The sequence below is a fragment of the Blastomyces dermatitidis genome (assembly GCF_000003525.1).
Source record: "Blastomyces dermatitidis ER-3 genomic scaffold supercont1.3, whole genome shotgun sequence".
NCBI classification, from domain to species: domain Eukaryota; kingdom Fungi; phylum Ascomycota; class Eurotiomycetes; order Onygenales; family Ajellomycetaceae; genus Blastomyces; species Blastomyces dermatitidis.
Window position 1 is genome coordinate 2229993 of NW_025544776.1, and position 21160 is coordinate 2251152.

At 36.7% G+C, this 21160-nt stretch overlaps 5 protein-coding genes across 5 annotated transcripts; 2 read left to right on the plus strand and 3 right to left on the minus strand.

Annotated features, from left to right (window-relative positions):
* Window positions 1-2: 2 nt before the first annotated feature.
* On the minus strand, window positions 3-828 carry BDCG_02907 (elongator complex protein 1; the record flags this gene model as incomplete). Its single annotated transcript, XM_045418482.1, has 4 exons — window positions 3-293; window positions 356-388; window positions 454-628; window positions 688-828. 4 exons carry the CDS (start codon window positions 826-828, stop codon window positions 268-270), a joined length of 375 nt encoding a protein of 124 aa, XP_045275044.1. The 3' UTR covers window positions 3-267.
* A 160-nt stretch (window positions 829-988) lies between these two features.
* Window positions 989-4583, plus strand: BDCG_02908 (ATP-dependent RNA helicase DOB1; the record flags this gene model as incomplete). The annotated part of the gene is made up of 6 exons (XM_045418483.1): window positions 989-1726; window positions 1783-1873; window positions 1933-3000; window positions 3063-3664; window positions 3731-4296; window positions 4403-4583. The coding sequence occupies 6 exons, from the start codon at window positions 989-991 to the stop codon at window positions 4581-4583; spliced, it is 3246 nt and encodes a 1081-aa protein (XP_045275045.1).
* Window positions 4584-5176: 593 nt separating this feature from the next.
* Window positions 5177-5380, minus strand: BDCG_16636 (uncharacterized protein; the record flags this gene model as incomplete). The annotated part of the gene is made up of 1 exon (XM_045425842.1): window positions 5177-5380. One exon carries the CDS (start codon window positions 5378-5380, stop codon window positions 5177-5179), a length of 204 nt encoding a protein of 67 aa, XP_045280215.1.
* Window positions 5381-5489: 109 nt separating this feature from the next.
* BDCG_02909 (nuclear envelope protein Cut8) lies at window positions 5490-6489 on the plus strand (the record flags this gene model as incomplete). The annotated part of the gene is made up of 2 exons (XM_045418484.1): window positions 5490-5565; window positions 5630-6489. 2 exons carry the CDS (start codon window positions 5490-5492, stop codon window positions 6487-6489), a joined length of 936 nt encoding a protein of 311 aa, XP_045275046.1.
* Window positions 6490-19131: 12642 nt separating this feature from the next.
* Window positions 19132-20107, minus strand: BDCG_16637 (uncharacterized protein; the record flags this gene model as incomplete). The annotated part of the gene is made up of 1 exon (XM_045425843.1): window positions 19132-20107. Exon 1 carries the CDS (start codon window positions 19909-19911, stop codon window positions 19132-19134), a length of 780 nt encoding a protein of 259 aa, XP_045280216.1. The 5' UTR covers window positions 19912-20107.
* Window positions 20108-21160: the final 1053 nt, after the last annotated feature.

The following is a 21160-nucleotide window of genomic DNA, read 5'->3' on the forward strand; positions in this document are numbered from 1 at the left end:
CGATGACTTCATCCACAGGCTTAAATTCTTGAAAACAAGCCCGTATTTAATCCCACGAATTTCAACACAACAGGCGACAATGCCGTACGGTTTATGCATCCTAAATCATGGCAAAAATAGAGCTGGAGAATGAGAATTATATACGGGAGATTGTTTTGATACTAATTCTAGCTTGGTACAGTACAATATAATAATGATTCACTCATTTCCACCTCAAAGAAGATTTGTTACCACACAAGACTGAATAACAATACACCCCGGGAAGATTTATTGGGTTTTATTGATTTGCCAGGCTATTGAACCACTGTGTGAGCTGTATTTCATTGCAAAGACAAATTCGTAGCGATGATCTTACCAGCAATGCCGAAAGGTATGCCGAAACCCACACCTATGGAAACTTGTTAGCGAAACGAGACTCCCCAAGAAATACAACGCCCACGGAGTTCCATTTACCCATGAATGCCCAGTATCTCCAGAAAAAGTGCTTGGTTAAAGGATTGAACGGGAGGTTGGTGCGAGGGCCCTCTGGGTAGTGGAAAGGGCTGGCCATCTGAGGCCGGGTAGTGTGGAAGCCGCGGCGGGAAACGGTGCTGGCCATTCTGGCTCGGGTTGCGGATTGGGCGAGCATCTTGAACACTCTGTCAGTAGGTGATTGGGAGGCGAATGAAATTACGGATCTGGCCGTACCTTGAAGAGACTTGCTGGGGTAGAATTGACCTGAATTGTTTCTTGATGATCTCGAATGGACAGGAAAGTCTTCAGAAACTCGACGGATGGTTCGATGTCCGGATGAGGAATTGTCGGTGCATGACTCAGCAAATTTATCATTCACGTGATATTTGAGCAGTGAACGTGGAAAATCAAAGTTTCGGCGGCCAAGTATTTTTTTTCCCTACATGTTCACAAAACTACAGACAGGGACCGAGGACTTTCTATTTGAATAGAGTCTGAGGATCCAAAAGAAATTTCAGAGTATCGTCTGCCTGCCATGGATGACTTGTTCGACGTATTCGAGGATAAACCTTCCTCTGGAATTCCTCTTCAAGACCCTTCGAAACCCCGAAAGAAGAAAGACAAAAATAGAAAAAGACAGGCAAATGGAGTCGTAAAGGATATCCCGAATGCGGTGAGCGGCCAAGAGAATGGAGAGATTACAGATACCCCGATGGAAGATGTGGACGCAGCGGAGCCCTCCGAGCCGCAAAATGGCCAACCCGATCCAAAGCGACAGCGCCTCCAACCAGAACCAGAGCCTGTTGTAGCCGATACATTCGAAACTGAACAGTCGCGAGAGATTGCAGGCTCTGCCGGTCTCCAAGGAACGCAGGATACCAAGGCTGTTGTTCTATCGCATCAAGTTCGGCATCAGGTTGCGCTACCCCCAGATTACCCCTATGTCCCAATTTCCGAACACAAACCACCAGAAACGCCCGCAAGGACATGGAGCTTCACTCTAGATCCCTTCCAACAGGTCTCAATCGCGTCGATCGAGAGGGGTGAGAGTGTTTTAGTCTCCGCCCATACTAGCGCTGGAAAGACGGTGGTTGCAGAATATGCTATTGCGCAAAGTCTGAAAAATAATCAGAGGGTTATCTATACAAGCCCCATAAAGGCGCTGAGCAACCAGAAATACCGGGAATTTGCTGCTGAGTTTGGAGATGTTGGATTGATGACTGGCGATGTTACCATAAATCCTACGGCCACATGTCTTGTCATGACGACTGAGGTAATTACAAACTCATATATATCTGGCTTACAGAGGAGGCGCTAACCGACAAACAGATTTTGCGATCTATGTTATACAGAGGTTCAGAAATCATGCGCGAGGTGGCTTGGGTGATTTTCGATGAGATACATTATATGCGAGACAAGAGTGAGTTATTTTCCGTTAGCAACTCGTCGTTGGGCTACGCTGTGCTAACGTCTTTGCAGCTCGTGGTGTCGTATGGGAAGAAACCATTATTCTTCTTCCAGACAAAGTTAGATATGTTTTCCTCTCCGCAACAATTCCGAACGCGATGCAATTTGCAGAATGGATTACCAAGATGCACAACCAGCCGTGCCACGTCGTCTACACTGATTTCCGACCAACCCCCCTACAACATTACTTTTTCCCTGCTGGCGCTGATGGAATACACCTTGTCGTTGATGAAAAAGGAGTGTTCCGTGAGGAGAATTTCCATAAGGCGATGGAGACGATCGCCGAGAAACAAGGAGATGATCCAGCAAACGCAATGGCTAAGCGAAAGGGTAAAGGAAAAGACAAAAAGACAAATAAAGGCGGAGACGGTAATAAAGGTCCATCTGACATCTACAAGATCGTGAAGATGATTATGCTTAAAAATTACAACCCGGTCATTGTTTTCAGTTTCAGTAAAAGAGAATGCGAGGCTTTTGCATTACAGATGAGCAAGATGGCATTTAACGATGAATCGGAGAAAGAAATGGTCAGCAAGGTGTTCAATAGTGCGATCGAGATGCTCTCCGATGAGGACAAGGAGCTACCACAAATTAAACACATCCTACCACTACTTCGTCTCGGGATCGGGGTCCACCACTCCGGCCTTCTCCCTATCCTCAAGGAGACCATCGAAATTCTGTTCCAGGAAGGACTGATTAAGGTACTATTCGCTACAGAAACGTTTTCCATCGGTCTAAACATGCCTGCCAAGACCGTGGTTTTCACAAGTGTTCGGAAATTCGACGGTGTAAGCCAACGCTGGATTACGCCCTCTGAGTTTGTACAAATGTCGGGTCGTGCTGGACGTAGGGGTCTTGACGACCGCGGCATTGTCATCATGATGATCAATGAAGAAATGGATCCAACGGTTGCGAAGGAAATTGTCCGTGGAGAGCAAGACAAACTTAATTCGGCCTTTTATCTAGGCTACAACATGGTATTGAACCTTCTACGAGTGGAGGGGATCTCACCTGAGTTTATGTTGGAGCGATGCTTTTATCAATTCCAAAATGCGGCTAGTGTATCTGGTTTGGAAAGGGGTATGTGTTCAACTTCCTTGCTTTCTGAAGGAAAGTTTTTTCCTTTTTACTAACACCAATAGAACTGGCCGAATTGGAGAAGGAATATGCCGGGATGGTAATTGCCGACGAAGGGACGATCCGGGAATACTATGATCTACGCCAAAACATCGCCACATACACCTCGGATATGCGTACTGTGATCAGCCTTCCAAACTACTGTTCACGTTACATGCAACCCGGGCGGCTTGTTCAAATACAATATAAGGACCACGACTTTGGTTGGGGTGCTGTTGTCAACTCTCAAAAACGAAAACCTCCTCGAAACGCTCCTAATGAAGAATATCCTCCCCATGAAAGCTTTATTCTCGATGTCTTGCTACAAGTCGCAGAGGACTCATCTTCCCCAACGAGAGCTGGTCAAAATCCTCTGCCCCCTGGGATCGGACCTTCTCGGCCGGGAGGGAAGTTCAAGGTGGAAGTTGTTCCCGTGCTAATTGGTTGCTTAAAGTCAATCTCCCACATTCGGATTCGGTTACCTCAGGACCTTAAGCCAATCAGCGCGAGGAACGAGGCTAACAAACACATTGTGGAGATACAAAGGCGATTCCCTGATGGAGTTCCCCTTCTGGACCCTATTGAGGACATGGGCATAAGGGATGACTCCTTCAAGAAACTCCTTCGGGTACGTACTACTACTGCAGCTTTACTTTTTCGGTTTCTTGTGCGTATATGCTAATTTCCGGAGCAGAAAATTGAAGTATTAGAGTCACGTCTAATATCCAATCCACTCCATAACTCCCCCCGGCTTCCAGAATTATATGACCAGTACGCGGCAAAAACTGAACTGGGCTCAAAAATAAAAGCAACAAAAAAGAAGATCACGGAGGCCATGTCGATTATCCAATTAGACGAGCTAAAATGTCGCAAACGGGTACTTCGCCGCTTCCAGTTCATCAACGAGGCAGAGGTTGTGCAACTAAAAGCCCGTGTCGCATGCGAGATCAGCAGCGGCGACGAGCTTATGCTTAGTGAGCTTCTCTTTAATGGGTTTTTTAATAACCTCACCCCCGAGCAGTGTGCCGCAGTCCTTAGCGTGTTTGTCTTCGAGGAGAGTTCCAAAGAGACACCACCTATATCCAAGGAAGAGCTGGCGAAGCCACTGAGGGATATCCAAGCCCAGGCGAGGATCATTGCCAAAGTGTCGCAGGAGTCCAAGCTCGCAGTCAACGAAGATGAATATGTGAAAGGATTCCGATGGGAGTTGATGGAGGTCATATATGAATGGGCGAAGGGGAAGTCATTTGCGGAAATTTGGTAAGTTTTATTCCCCTCCATTTTGGACTCCTTTCACATCCAGACCACTATTTTTTTTTTTTTCTTTTTCTTGTTTCCTTCCTCGCTAACTGTTTTATTCTCGCAGCAAAATGACGGATGTTTATGAGGGAAGCTTGATCCGCACATTCCGACGACTAGAGGAGTGCATGCGACAGATGGCCCAGGCAGCGAAGGTGATGGGCAGCGAAGACTTAGAGAAGAAGTTCGAGAAGTCCCTTGAGATGGTGAAGCGGGATATCGTTGCGGCCCAATCGCTATACCTCTAGAACTAACGAGCTGCAGCCGGCCCTCCCTAGCACTTTATTTCCATATGTGCTATCTTTGTCGCTTCTTCTCTTTTTGCTTTTTGTATATTTTATGTCACGATTGCATGTGATATTCTTCGTAGGTACTGTAGGTACAAATTCTCACATAGCATCACATCACATCATCGTCCGGAGTTCAGGCCGTGCTTTGTTCATACGGGGGGCTTTGTATTGCTCGGATCGCGACCATTTTGTCTCTATTTTTTTTGGTTTTGCCCACTCTAGGTTTCCCATTTCATCCTTATATTTTACTAATAAATATATATAAGGGGAGGGGGAGGGGGAGGAGTGGTTGGAGTGGTTGGATATAACATGGCTGGGCGTAGGGTTTAAAGAGAGCTGGTGTGTACCTAGGTATTGAAACGGCGTAATAACCGTGTATCATCCCGTGAGTTGTCTGACTTTCGTTGCCCGTTGCAACCTAAGACGGACTGTTTCGCCTTGTAAAGCTGCGTAATAAAACGCACAGCTCGCAGCCTCTGCTGGCCTGTGATTGGCTGGAGCTGTAAAATACCCGTCAAACCGCCCAGTAAAGCCTTTGTCCCCACCACTCATCATTCACTCCCAACTGAACTGACAGAAACTCCCAGCAGCGCTTGAACCTTTTTCCCCCTTCCTTTTTTCCTCACCTTCATCAGCGTTCGGCGTTTCTCCAACTTCGTCTGCTTCTTCTGCCTCTTTGCAACTCTCCCCTCTCCGTCTCCGTCTCCCTCGTCCTCATCCTCATCCTCTCCTAGCCTCTCCTGGCCTCTCTCCATCATAATACGATCTCTTTTCTCCCTACAATCCCGTCGTCCAAAAATACTCCTCTTGCTATTCGTTTGCCGGCGTCCTGTCTTGCCTCTTGCTCGCCCCGTTTCGCTCAATATGAACAGCCTGCTGGCAACGCCCCCTGTTCCTCCACACTTCTATGAACACTGTCGACTCTCTCCTTCTCGGTCTAGTTAGTCTCTCCAAAAGTACAATACATGTCGTATCTAAAATGCTAACCACTGGTTACCTGCCAGTGTCCTCTACCAATCCTAGTGGCAACCGAAAAAGAAAAGCTGAGGATGATTACCTCCCAAGTGATCATGACACTAGAATGTCTGCATCTCCTTCAAACTCTCCAGCATTTTCCCCGAGAACCTTACCTGCCCCTCGTCAGATAAAACGATCGAGACCAAACATCTCAGGACGTCCGTTGGCTTTATCCCGCCTGCTCGAGACTCTTGATACCGACGCTCTTCGCTCCATCTTACGATCTATGTGTGACAGACACCCAGAGCTAGCAAGCGAGGTTGTACAAACCGCTCCTCGACCAAGCGTCAGCTCTGCCTTGCAGGTTTTAAACAACTATCAATCAGCCCTCCAGTCCTCTATTCCGCTTGGAGGGAATTCCTCTTCGGATTACGCATATAACCGTGTCCGCCAGCATATTGTGAACCTCCTAGATGCCTTGAGTGATTTCACACCTCACTTCTTACCTCCCAACGAATCCCAGGTCTCGACAGCCTTAAACTACCTTGACGGCGCCACCGAAATTATACATCGACTGCCCAGATGGGACACGCCGCAACATAATTTAGAAAAGGATGCCGCCTATGAAGAGATGGCTAAAGCATGGATACTGGTTATTCGGGAGGCCGGTAAACGGGGTGGCGGCATTCAGTTGCAATATGGCGGATGGGATCAGAAACTCTCAAAACATAACCAGACGGCAGGAGGGAAACTCCAGGATGCTGTCAACACTCTTAGTTCCAATCTTGGCTGGATGGGTAATCAGGATTTATCCAATAGCCAGGGAGGGGATGCTTCATCGATACGCCAGCAGCTCCTTTCTGGCACCTACGGCAGTGGTATGCCACTGAAGGTCGGCCCTTGGTGATAAGAGATCGCCGCGAGCTCCCACCACACAGGACCCAATACCCTATTTTTTGGCTATCTTGCCCTTCTTTTGAAAGCCTATTGCCCTTTTTGAAGTGATCTCTGGTGAATAAATCTTTCCCCAAGTGAAACGGTAACGTTTTCTGTTGCCTCTTTTTTCTTTTGTTATCTTAACGACACGGCTACGATACCCCACCGCTCAGGGAATTAGAGTTGATACATACATAGCCCAATACTGGCGTTTATTTTCATTTTCATCTTCATTTCATTTTCAAGGTAATTTTCCATCATTTTCATTTTCATGTCCTGTTCTCTTCTTTCTGCCCATTATTAATGTTCAAGGTTACTCTTTACATTATCTCTTCTGAGTCCCACATGCTTGGGCTTCCGAATCTCTGGAGGTTTTCATTTCCTCTCCTTTATTTTATGGCGGTTTTCTCTCCGCGGTTCTTTCCTTGCCTTCTGGTTTTGTTTTCTTTTCCTTTCTCTCTCTCTTTCCTTTCTTTTTTTCTCTCTTTTTTTCTTTTTCTTTTTGCCCCGTGAATATCTGGCGTTCTGATACTTTTCCTAGCATCCACTTTCCATCTTTTCCTTTCTTCTTAACCCCCTCATCCTTTTTCCTGCTTGTTGTTTCCCTTGACGATATCTCTCATTTAACAATGCTTTTGTTCAATGTGTACCTACGTAAATATATATTCTTCACGGATACTGATTAGCCTACACGCATGTTCGGTTGATGCTACGTCTTTTGTTATCGGTCCGGTGGCCAGATTCGTCACTCCCAAGCGCCGTTGAATTTATCTTTTACCCCTTTTCCTTTCCCGTTTACAAATGTCTTCTTGCTTTGGAGGGGTTCTCTTGTCAACGAAACAAAATGCAGGTGATAAGCAGCACACGGCTAGAAGGAGCAACTTGTATTCTTTCTTATACACTGTTTTCTTATTTCTGATCACATTTCCTTATCTTAAATACATATAATTAAGTACCAAATGAACATATATACTATCCAATCATATTTGCAGGCTTTTTTTTTTTTTTTTTTTTTTTTTTTTTTTTTTTTTTTTTTTTTGGAAGAAGGGGAAATAGCTTGTAGGTCCGTAACTATATTCCTGCATAAACATTACCCGAGAATGTTTTTCAGGGAAGGAGATTGCAGAAGATGAACAATGTCACTTTCACCAAATTCACAAGCCAGCCAACACGTATTCCCCTGATTCATTATTTTTCTTCTTTTACGATTTTACCTATTGATACCTCAAATAGATATTTGCCGTATATAGAAGCATCAAAGGTATCCTTCCCTGCGATCTGCTACCAATTCTACACAAAGCGTGTTCTGAGGAGGAATATTTGATTTCTCCTCTTCTCATTCTTGTCGGTCTCGAATTGCTTTCTCGTTTGGGAGCATGAGGAGGTCCAACTCCAACGGGTGTCTAAAATGGTCATACAGACTACTCAGAAGGGTGTTACCAACTCTACTCTACTCTTCACACATAAAGCCAACTGACGCCTAGAAGCCATTAATAATTATTATTCTTGTGGTAACCACCCATTCAGGAAAGCTAAGCTGCAGATAAAACAACTAACTGTACGGAGTACGGAGTACAGAGTACGCATCGGCATGTCTGAAATTAGATTCAGCGCTTCACTGCTTTCAGATCTTATCGTTTCTTTGGACGTTTTACCCCGCGGGCTTTGTTTGTGTATGATCTACAGAGTATTTCGTCGATCTTCCCTTTGTTCCCGTCAGAAGCTCGTTTGGCACCTTGCTTTGGATAGGTAGATGTCCTGTACATACATGTACGTACTGTACATATGACATATGACCCAGGACTTGAGGTTTAAGATATACATACATACGGGACGTTGGCTGACGGCAGAGGCACAGGCACGGAAAATGCTGCTATCGTAAGTAAAGGATATATTTATACGCAGTAAGGAATGGAAGTTTTCTCATGATGCATTCGAAAGCCCCATCCCATCCTGCGCACAACCTCGCTTGGCCGAAGGAAGCTTTTCGAAAAACCGAATAAATAATTATGGACGCAGGTGTTAGGACTTGGTTACATGGATATCGGGGTGGCAGCAGCTTCATATTAGGATGTAATATTACTGATTCTTGAAGAAGGGAACTAGATAGTAGAGAAGCAGGAAATGAGTATAAGATGCTGCGGCTTCTGTGGGTCACATGATGTGTATGTAAGCATGCCCTAAGCCCTAGGCCTTACACTCTGCCTTCTCACCTCCCTCATCCCTCCCCCAGAGTGGTGAGGTTATTATATTATACATGTGATATAGATAGTAAGATATACAGATAATTAGATAATTAGAGTATACAGTGATAAAAAAAGAAAAGCTTAAAGAGTGAAATTAGTGAGATATACTCTGCTCTGTTCTGAGATTCTAGTGAAATACACTCTGTTCTAGAGTTTATATGAAGTAGTGAGTGCTCTTGATCCTACTTTTGAAACTTATAGTGAGATGTACTCTGCTCTACTTTAGCAGAACACACTCTGCTCTACTTCTTAACAGGATATGTTCTACTCTATGAGAAATGAAGAGACTTATTATAGATTATTCTTCTGATAGCAGTTAATACTGTAATACTATATCTGAAAAGAGTCAAGTATGTCAGTATGTATAGAGTCTGCTTATGAGATATCTGATACTGAGTTTATTACTGACAGTTGTTAAGACCTCATTGAGTAGTGAGTGTAGAAGATATCAAGATATGACTGAGTATTAGAGAAATAGTCATGATCTACTTATTTATTAAATTAAGAGCTGTAACTCACTTAATATACTAGATATTTAATTCAGTTCTCTCAGATGAGTTTGATGTTGAGTATCTCTTGAATATTATTATTATTATTCAGATCAGAATGTAGAGTCTCTGAGAAAATATACTGATTATTGAGAATGAATAAGCAGTGTGATTTCAGAAGTGAGATATAAAATACATTATATATATGATAGAAAGATGATAGATTGAGTTGATATGTCTGTGTACTGACATGAGTATGTATAGTGAAGAATTCAAGAAACTTATAATCTAGCTTACAGTTGAGACAGTGTATTTTTATATTCTTTATATTAAGAAAAACAAGATTATCTATCTGAAACTTATAGAGCTTGTTATAAATATAATACTGCATGAGATTCTGAGAGTGAAGAAGATAATTATAAGCCTCTTACTAAGTATCTTTGATGAGAACTGTGCAGTGTTTTACAGCAGTGTTATCTGATTCTGAGAGAGAGAAGTTAGATATGATAAGAGATGTGAAATGATATTCTAGATTCATGAAGAATGAGATGAGATTATGAATAGAATATACTGAATTACTGTAAGTAAATTCAGCTAAGATGAGAAGATTTACTCAGTTATTCTGTAAGTAGATGATGTATAGATATAGATATACTTTCAGTTCACAGTTTTATCTTTCTATCTGATCATCAGTCTGTGCATGATAGACAGTGAAGAGATGATGATTAGTATTAAGAAGATTGATAAGAGAGTGTTAAAATTCTGAGATGAAAAGATGATCATGATCTGAGATTAAGACTACTGACATTTCATGAAGATGAATAATATTATTAATAAATAACTGTATAAATATCTCTGAAAGAAGATCTGCTGTAATAGAAATGTAATAAGAGTGTTTAAATCTTTTATATATAATTATCAGAACTGTGTTAAATGTGATATCTATAACTGAGCAGATGAACTTAAATAGATCTACTACAAAGTTAAGAGTGATTGTATATTAATTGATGTCTGAGATGAGAATGAATGTAAGCTCTCTGTATACTCAGTGAGTAATAGACTTGAATTATCTGTATACTTTACAGCTGTGTACATAGTTATTCACATTGTACTGTATGATAGATCATCAGAACTAACAGTTTATTAATATATAGATTCAGTGAGATCTGAAGTATTCTGTGATAAGAGAGTTATAAAAGTTCTGTAGAATGAGAATTTAAGTGAGTATATAATCTGAAACAAAGATTCTGTCTTTGTAAAAGAGTAGATCATTCTCTATAACTCAATTTTCAAGGTTATTATAATCTATCAGAGATATGAGTGATTTAAGATTTTTAGAAAGATTATCATAGATTATCTGCAGCAGCAGCTCTGTAATATAATCTTCAGTGTGTGATTGTATTCAGATGTAAGCAGAGATAACTGAGATCAGCTCTACTGTTTATACTACTGTAAGAGCACTGAGACAGGATATTCATGGCAATGAATTGGCTGATTCAGCTGCAAAAAAGGGTGCAGAATTAAGCAGATCTATTCAAAAAATTGTGTCCTGGTCTTTTATAAAGAGAAAAATAAAAGAATCTTGTTTAGACAAGTGGAATGAAAGCTGGCAGAAACAAAAGAAGAGTATACATTATTCAAGATTTGAAACAAAACCCAAGTGGAAATCTTGTTCAATTAAATGTAAAAAGAAAATATTCTCATCTATAATACAGCTGAAACTAGGACATGGCTATTTCAAATCTTATATACAAAGATTTGATGATAGATTTGACTCAATAGAATGCTCATTCTGCAATACAAATGAGAATCCTGAGCATATTATAATGCACTGTGCATTATACAATAGTCTCAGAGCCAGATTGAAAGAGAAGTATGATCTAAATCAATTAAATATGAGATTCTTATTTTCAACTGAGACAGGAATTAAATACTTAATAGACTTTCTATCAGAAACTCAAGCAGCTACAAGAAAATGACTAAATTCAGAATTATCTGAATATGAAGAGGAGGAAATCAATCAGATATAGTCTGTTAAAACAGCTATACACTCTCTTTTAAGAATTTGTTTTGTTATAGTCTCTCTTTACTTTTTCTTTTTCTGTATCTTTTCCTTTCAATTTCTTTCTATCTATCTATTTAATGTGTCTATCTTTGAGACTGTGTTCTTTCTCTCTTTTCTTTTATCATGATATTGTCAAATGGTTTCAAAGTATCAAAAGATGTTAAAACACTGCAATTTGTAAACAGTTTTTGTATTCTGAGCTGGAATTTTCTGATTTTGCATATCTGAAATTGATGAATGTACAATAGTTAACTTTACAGACATAGAAAAAACCCTGAGAACTAAAGTTCTCAGGTAGATGTCATAGTCTCTGACTGCATACATCTATAATTGAAGAATAATAATAATAATAATAGCACTGAGACAGGTATTGCAGAGATGATTTCAGAATTTATTAAGAAATTTATAAAATGTGTTGATGAGTTCTATAAGATTATCTGAGTATGATCAGTAGTCTGAGTACTGACTGAGTACATCTGCTGAGTTGCTGTGATCTTTCTTATACTTTATACTGATATCAAGCTTACTTAGATGTTGAGCTCATCTTGCTTAGCAGTGATTCAGAATCTTGATTATAAGAAAGAGCAGAAGATTGTTATAATCACTGTATATAACTATATTATAATAATTACTTCTGATGAAATGACTTCAATGCTTGATTAACTCTATTATTACTAATATTTCTTAATCATAGATTTCATAGTTATACTCAGCACTTGTCATTTTTCAGCTATAGAATATAACTGAGTGTAAGTGATTATTAGAATCTTTCTGCATGAGGATTTCATTTATAGTATATTCACTGATATTATAGAAAATGACTATATCAAGCTTATCTGAGTAGAATATAAGTAGAGAGACTTTAATGAAGATCTCTTTCAGTAAGAAAAAGCTAAAGTTCTCAGACTCTATTCATTGAAAGATTTTATTAGTCTTGAGAAGACTAGTCATTGACAGAGCTATCTTACTGTAGTGATGTATAAAGCAATAATAGAAGTTATAAAAGCTCAGAAATTCATGAATATCTCTGATTAACTTAGAGATGAGTCATACTACTATTATCTTAACATGTTTGAGATTCATGCAGATGCTGTGATATTCAATTATATAGTTAATAAAGTCTATTTCTTCTTGAAGAAAATAGTATTTGAAGAGATTGTATATTAGATGAGCTTCTCTGAATTTTTACAGTATCTATTTAACATGTTGTCAATGAGCATCTGAGTTATAATCTTTAGTGTATATCACAATATCATCTATATAGACTACTGTAAAATTATCAATGTATGAGAGCAGTGCTGTCTGAATATATTACTGAAAGTGACTGAGTGAATTGCAGAGATCAAAGAGTACTACTAGGTATTTATAGTTATTATACTGTGTCTTAAAGACTGTAAGATGTTCATACCTCTCTGCAATTTATAGAAGATGAAATACATGAACTAGATCTAGTTTTATAACTCAATATATTTCAGTGAAGTGTTTAAGAAGCTCTGATATAAGAGATATTATATATTGATTTTTAACTGTGATAGCATTTAAATTTCAGTAATTTATATAAAATTATTTGATTTCATCTTTCTTCTGTGTGAAGAGCACTGAAGAGACATATACTGACTTACTTAGATATATAAACTCACACTTAAGATTTTCTTTAATATATTTTTTTAGAAGTTGTAGTTCTGATTAACTTATATTATAGAGTGAGCTCTTCTTCAGAGACTTATTATCTATGAGAGTAATCTTTATATCTGTCTCTGAGTATGAAGCTAGAGTGTTGACTGTGAGTAAGTGAAAGACATTCTTGAAGTTATCTAGCTCTGAAGATAGATATATAATAGAGATATTCTGACTGATTTGCAATCATGTAATAACAGAAATAATGTTATTGATAAGAGTGAGATTCTTTGATTCTTATAAGAGATGATTACTGTTGAGCTGTCTCATATGAAATCTGTTAAAAAGATAATCAGAATCTCAGTATATATCTGAATTAATATATCACAATCAGAGCATTCTCAGTATCAGAGATTGTGATATTAATATTAAGATAAAGTAGTGTTTCATTGATTGACTGTCAGAGTTTAACAAGATTATCTTGTAAATATAGAGATAAGTTGAATATTTTCAGTCTTGAAGATCTTTTAAGAAGATATATAATATGAGAACTTTTATAGCATTCAGAGCTTCAGTAACTATAAGAGTGATGATATTAAACTCTGCTTCTGAGTCTATTATAGCTGAGAGAGTGAGTATATCAGTGTTTTAAAAAAGCTAAGTAATGTTATTCAGAGCAGATGTGATTTATAATATAGAGATATTATATTATATAATCTGTATGAAGAGAGTATAATTATTAATGAACTATATAAATGAGTTAATTAAGAGTGTTTATTTACATATGATTATCTCTAGTAATATACTGATTTATTTTTTAATTTTAAGAAGACTGAGTAGATGTAAAGTGAGATAGTATATAAGAGTATTTTTTTATTATCAGAGACTGTATTAAGTAGTGAGATGCTCTGATGTACAGATATTATAACTATCAATATCAGATAAGTATAACAGTTATTAACTCAGTATCTTATATAACTGTATTATTATTATTATTATTCTTCAATTATAGATGTATGCAGTCAGAGACTATGACATCTACCTGAGAACTTTAGTTCTCAGGGTTTTTTCTATGTCTGTAAAGTTAACTATTATACATTCATCAATTTCAGATATGCAAAATCAGAAAATTCCAGCCCAGAATACAAAAACTGTTTACAAATTGCAGTGTTTTAACATCTTTTGATACTTTGAAATCATTTGACAATATCATGACAAAAGAAAAGAGAAAAAGAACACAGTCTCAAAGATAGACACATTAAATAAATAGATAGAAAGAAATTGAAAGAAAAAGATAAAGAAAAAGATAAAGTAAAGAGAGACTATAACAAAACAAATTATTAAAAGAGAGTGTATAGCTGTTTTAACAGACTATATCTGATTTATTTCCTCCTCTTCATACTCAGATAATTCTGAATTTAGCCATTTTCTTGTAGCTGCTTGAGTTTCTGATAGAAAGTCTATTAAGTATTTAATTCCTGTCTCAGTTGAGAATAAGAATCTCATATTTAATTGATTTAGATCATACTTCTCTTTCAATCTGGCTCTGAGACTATTGTATAATGCACAGTGCATTACAATATGCTCAGGATTCTCATTTGTATTGCAGAATGAGCATTCTATTGAGTCAAATCTATCATCAAATCTTTGTATATAAGATTTGAAATAGCCATGTCCTAGTTTCAGCTGTATTATAGATGAGAATATTTTCTTTTTACATTTAATTGAACAAGATTTCCACTTGGGTTTTGTTTCAAATCTTGAATAATGTATACTCTTCTTTTGTTTCTGCCAGCTTTCATTCCACTTGTCTAAACAAGATTCTTTTATTTTTCTCTTTATAAAAGACCAGGATATAATTTTTTGAATAGATCTGCTTAATTCTGCACCCTTTTTTGCAGCTGAATCAGCCAATTCATTACCATGAATATTCATGTGAGCAGGAACTCAGTGTAGATGAATTATCAGCTTTGATATTCTTCTCTTTTGAATTTTCAAAACAGAGTTTAAGATCAGTTCAAGATTCATTTGATTATTATGAATCTGACTATTTCTAAGTCTTTTTAAAGCAGCTTGACTATCAGAGAATATCCATGCCTCTTTCAAACAATTTCCTCTTTTATGAGATTTTATTTCAATGAGTTTGAAAGCTTTCACTATTGCAAATAGTTCAGCATCAAAGACTTCACATTCAGAGCCTAGATTCCAGAAATCTGAGATAAAATTAATATTATCTTCAGTATAAGCAATGCCTGCGCCTAATCTATTCAAGTTCTCATTTTTTGAGCCATCTGAATAAACCAGAATAGAGTCTTTTATATTGATTGTAGAAATTCTCTTCAAATGCTGTTCATATTCTTTCTCTTTTGATAGTTCACTTATTTGTAAGTCTATAAGAGATTCAAGCTTTTCTCTCCAGGGAGATAACTTCTCATGATCAACTTTTTCAACATTTAAAGAAGAAAATTGATTTTTAATCAGAGAGCATAGTCTGTACAGTTGAGAAGGCATTTTCTTTGAAGAATTATTTTCATTCCAATCAAGAAATCTATTTCAATCCAGTTCATTTCCAGAGTTAATTGATGGAAATGAAGAAGAGACTCTTTCTCTGATTATATGATTTGAGCTCATCTTTACAACTCTCAGAGCATAGTTCATACAGGCCTTTTCAAATCTAATAGCAGGAGGAGGAATTGAAGCTTCAATTTCCATTGCTTTAATAGAAGATGATTTGAATGCTCTCAGAATTCTTCTCAAGGCTCTGTTTTGCAGACTTTGAAAGAGTTCAGTGAAATTCCCTTGATTATTCCACCAAACTTGAACTCCATAATCAGCTACTGATGTGATACAGGCTATATATAACTGTCTCATAGCCTGAAAGGATAGACCTCTCTCTGTATTTGATAGTCTGATTATGTTGTTCAATAGTCTTTCTGCCTTGACAGTTCTTTGTTGAATGTGATATTTAAAATTCAACTTGGAGTTTAACCATACTCCTAATCATTTGACATTTACACTGGGTTTAATCTCTCTATTTAAAAGAGTTAGAGATAGTTCTTTCTCATTGAGTCTAGGAAAGAAATGAATTAACTCAGTTTTATTCATATCAAATTGAATTTGATTGATATCTGCTCTAACAAAGATTTCCTTTGCAGCTTCTTCAATTACTTTCAAATTCTCTTTGATAGTTTTTGAGCTGTAGACTAGACCAATATCATCCACATAACTCGGAGATCGCACTATTCTCATATTTCTATTTTTGAATAGATATGCAGTGTATATTGCAAATAAAATGGGTGAGATTGGAGATCCCTGTGGTACTCCTATTTTTATCTCAGTCTTGTCTTGTTTCATTCCATCAAAGAAGAGTTGTATAATTCTTTTAGACATAAAACAGTTAACTCATTTTATTAGAGAAAGTGGCAGTTTTAATATCTTCAATGTCTGAATTAACTTTGACTTTGAAACATGATCAAATGCTCTCTTTATATCAATAAAAACTGCAGTTGAGACCAGACTCTCATGCTTTGCTATTTGAATATCATGAACAACTGAGAGAACAGTGTCAATTGCAGAACACTGTTTTCTACCTCTCATTTATTCACTGAATAAAAGAGAATCATCTATAGAGCTTATAAAAGATAGTCGAGTAGCTATTATCTTTTCTAAAACCTTTTCTAAACAGTTCAATAGAGATATTACTCTATATGACTTAGGAATTGAAGTTTTTCTATTAGGTTTTGCAAGAATCACTCCAGTGGCTTCTCTCCAGCATTCAGGATGATATCCATTTTTCAAGAGATTGAAAAAGAGCTCAAAATATTCATTCTTTAAGTAGGAATATGTATTTTGAATAATCAAGTGATTAATTGAATCAGGACCTGCAGCAGTTTTAACAGAACTTGAGAAGATAGCTGACTTTAATTCATCTTGTGTAAGATCAGGCCATTCCCAGTCATTTTCATCAATGTAGTTGAGAAGTGATATATTCTCTTCCTCTGAATCTGAATCTGAGTCTGATGAGTTCTGAAAGAGAATTCTCATGAAAGCTTGACATTTTTCCTCAAAAGAGTTTGCTGTATATGATTCATTCTGAAACTCATATTCTAAGGCTGGAAGTTTTGCTACACTTCTTGTTTTAGTATAGTTAAAAGCTTTAAAAATTTCCTTCTCTTGTGCTTCTTCAAGAAATTTATTCCAGCAGTCTGTTTTAGCTCTTTTGATATCTGAAAAATATTCATTTCTGACAGCTTTGAACTCTTCATCAGATATTACATCATTTTTCCAATCTCTTCTAGCAGTAGCTAATTCTTTCCTTTTAGATGAGATATTCTCATTCCACCAAGGTTTTGAATACTCAGAAGATTTTCTTTTTGAAATATTATCTCTAACACTTGTTAGAATAATAGATGTAATAAGCTTCACTCTATTCTCAAGCATTTCATTTGAGATATCTTGACCAGAATTCCAATATAGCTCATTCTGTCTTTCAGATTTTAGCAGTTTTATGCTTTCTTCAACTGCTTTCCAATCAGCTTTTTCAAAGTTATACTGATTAGAGAGAAGAGGATTTTCACTCATTTGTTTTTCACTCAGTTCAATATCAAATTGAATAATCTCATGATCTGATCCTGATGTCTCATTTGAATCAATAAACCAGTTTACAAGTCTTCTTTCCATTAGATTTTGTGACATGAAGATTAGATCTATAATAGACTTCTGTTTCATGCCTTTTCTAAAGAATGTTTGTTGATCAGACTTATTAACCAAATCTATTGAATGCTCAAAGGTTCATTCAATCAGATTATCAGCTCTCACTGCTCTCTTGCATTCTGAATTCCATCAGGGATGATGTGCATTGAAATCTCCTGCAATTATAGAGTTTCTTGATGGAGTTATGTTCAGAAATCCTCTATCAATTGTCCAGATATTGTTATTTTCCTTCAATGACTTTTCATTATAGATATTTATGAGCTGTATAGTATCAAACTCATTTTCTTTATCTATAATATCACCCACCAGAATATCAGGGTCAGACATGATATCAAATCTTAGATTAAATTGATATCTTGATCTCTTTCTTCCATAGATCACTACTCTTGACTTTATCTCAGACTTTTGAGGTAAAAAGCAGTAGTAGCTTGAATGAGAAATAACATATTTTTGCTCAGCATCAAAATTCGGCTCCTGAAGCAGTATAAAATCAACTTTTTGTTCAAATGCAATTTGAAGACAAGAATAAATACAATTTGAGTTTCTATTCACATTATTTTGAATAAATGTGATTTTTGAAGAGTTTTTAAACTTTTTTTGTTGTTTTTGTTGTATATTCATACTAAAAGAGAGTAGAGTAGAATCTAATCACTATCATCAGATAGTAGATTATAACTGTTCTGAAAAGTAGGAATCTCAACTGCTTGCATTATATCTAGTTTATCATCAGAGTCATTTCTCAATTCTCTAATCTTAACAGAAGTTTGAGGATTCAAGTTCTGTTTACATTTAGCTGGAGAGTTGGAGTTTGAAGACTTAGATAGTTGAGAGTTTCTTCTTTTTGAGCTTGCAGTTGTGAGTTTACTGGCTTGACTCTTCTCTTCAGTTCTAGATTGACTTTGAGCTTCATCTTTTCTCCAGTTCTTTTGAGTTCTAGAAGCAAACATACATTCTTTTGAGCTAGATGCATGTTTTTCTTTGCAATTAGAGCACTTAAGCAGAGTGTGTTGACAAATTTCACCTCTTTTTGAGCATGTTTCATATTTATGCTCACTAGTTTTGTGATCTCTGGCACAGAATGCATATTTTGAGTCTCTAAAACATGAGATTGCAAAGTGTTCATATCTTTGACAGTTTGAACACTGTGTTTGAGCTTTGAGGTTCATCCTTGAGTCTTTGTATTCATGAACTCTCATTTTCAAACCTGCTACTCTTACTTCAGAGATCTTTGACTGTTCAAGTGTTTTTATATATACTAGAACAGAGGCATTTCTCCTGCTTTGTCTGAACTCAATTGAATTTAGTCATACAGGCTCCTTTCTCAGTTGAATAGAGTTGTATTCTTTCAATTCATTTTTGAGAAGTAGCATTTCTTCTTCACAGTCAAAAATTTCAACTGGAATATCATGAAGAATGAATTTGTCTCACTTTTCATCTCTTTCAGATAGAATTGTTGTGTTTAACAAAGATTCTACTGCTGACTTTCAGAGATTCTCATTCTGAATAAGGAATTCAGCACTGAATTCAGGCATTGTAGTCAGAATGATGGAGTTTTCAAAGAATGATGATTCAATTGAAGCTATAACTGGTTTTTGAACTTCAATATCAGTCATTAACTGAGAAAAGAACTGCTGGTTAATTTCATTTCTGATTCTGAAAATGAGATTTGAGTTTAGCTTGTTTCTTTGCAGAATGTCCTGATTTGAGACTTTGAGAATAAGTCTTCTATTTCTGGAGATTTGGAAGTTTTTCTCTTTTTGCATTTTCTTTTTCACTTTTCTATGAATAGAGGCATGAGCAGTATTCTTCTCAGTTTTCTCAGAATTTTGAGCAGGTTTTGAGACATTAGGTTTAGAGACAGCAGATTTAGAGACAGCAGATTCAGCTGCTTGAGCATATGTTTTCTTCTGATTCAAAGAAGGAGAAGAAGAAGAAGTAGAAAAGAAAGAAGAGCAAACTGAAGAGTCAGTGATTGTATTAGAAATTTTCAAAGTTTTTTGAACTGTGTTTGAAATTCCAAGTTTGAACTTGATCACTTTCTGTAGTTGTCTAGCCTGAGCATGAAGAATTAACAGAACTTCTTCATTCATCTCACTCAGACACTGCTTTTCAAGAATTTTACTTGCTTTTTCAAGTTTCTGTATTTCAAGAACTTGTTGTTTCTCTATCTCTTCTTTCTTTCTTCTCTTCAGAATTTCAATCTCAGGAATAGCATTTGAGAAAGCATCTTTTTCCACATCAACTGAGTGTACTTTTGAACTCATTGTTCTTACTCAATGAAAAGTTGGTCAGACTAATTCAATTGAGATATTTATTAAACTCTTTTGAATTGAAAAGTTGGTCAGACTGTTTCAATTAAGAGGTTTCTAAGTCTGTTTTCAATTGAAAAGTTGATCAGACTATTTCAAAAGAAGAATTGCAGACTTTTGTGTATAAAACACCTGATTTTTTTCACACTAGTTCAGTAACTAGATTAGATTTTTGAAGAGAATCTAATAAACTAAAATTGATTTTTAAGATAAATCAATAAAATCTTTACAATCTCTTTCTTGGGATACAGTGAGAAAAAGTATGATATCAATTGATAGTAAACCAGATGATATGACAGTTTTTGAGAGAAAAACTGACAAAAAATAAATCAATTTTTTGAAGAGAAATTGATTAAAACTATTTAATTTTATTCTAAATTATCCAATTCTCCTCGCACAACAGGTGTGCAACTCAAATCAGTTAATAAAGAGTGTAAAAAAGAATTAAGTATTAATGAAAGCTCTTCAGTCACTGAAAAAGTAATTCTTACTTAAAAGAATATGAAATTATGACAGAAAACAACTCTGTTTTTAATTCTTTGTAAGAATATTGTGTAAAACCCAGAGAAAAACACCTTACTTTTTTAAGAGAAGTAAAAAACTATTTCTAAAATCTTTTTTTTGCATTAACTGCTGCAGAAGAATGAGATAGAAACTGCTAAGATATGCACTACTGTATACCCCCTATCAAGACTTTCCCTCTTCAGAGTCTTGATATTATAGAGAATATAAGTCTGTTTCTATATGATAATATAAATATTGCCAGCAGGATGTAGAGGAACTGGTTATTTATATCTCAAAATAGAAGACTTTGTCAATGATTATATCAATATAGAGTTAATTCTCAAATTCAATAGAAATCTAGTGTTGCTGTTCTCAATCCCTTGCAGAATCTATTGAATATTGAGGTATTAAAACTAGATTTAATATATCTCACTGTGCAGGGATCAAAGGCTCAGTCAGACCTTGGGGTATACTGATTTTATAGTTGTCGTGTCTGCCGATTATGTATTGAGTACAGTTGCTGAGGTATCTTTTTGTACTTTTCTGTCGGGGATGGGCCAGATTGAGAGGGGTGGTACGAGGGCGAGACTTGGCGTTGATGTTCAGATACACTGAAGACAGACCGCGGAGGTTGCACTTCAGAAGTGGCCGTTGGTTATGTGCTTGATATTATCGCCGAGGTATCTTTTTGTATTTTTCT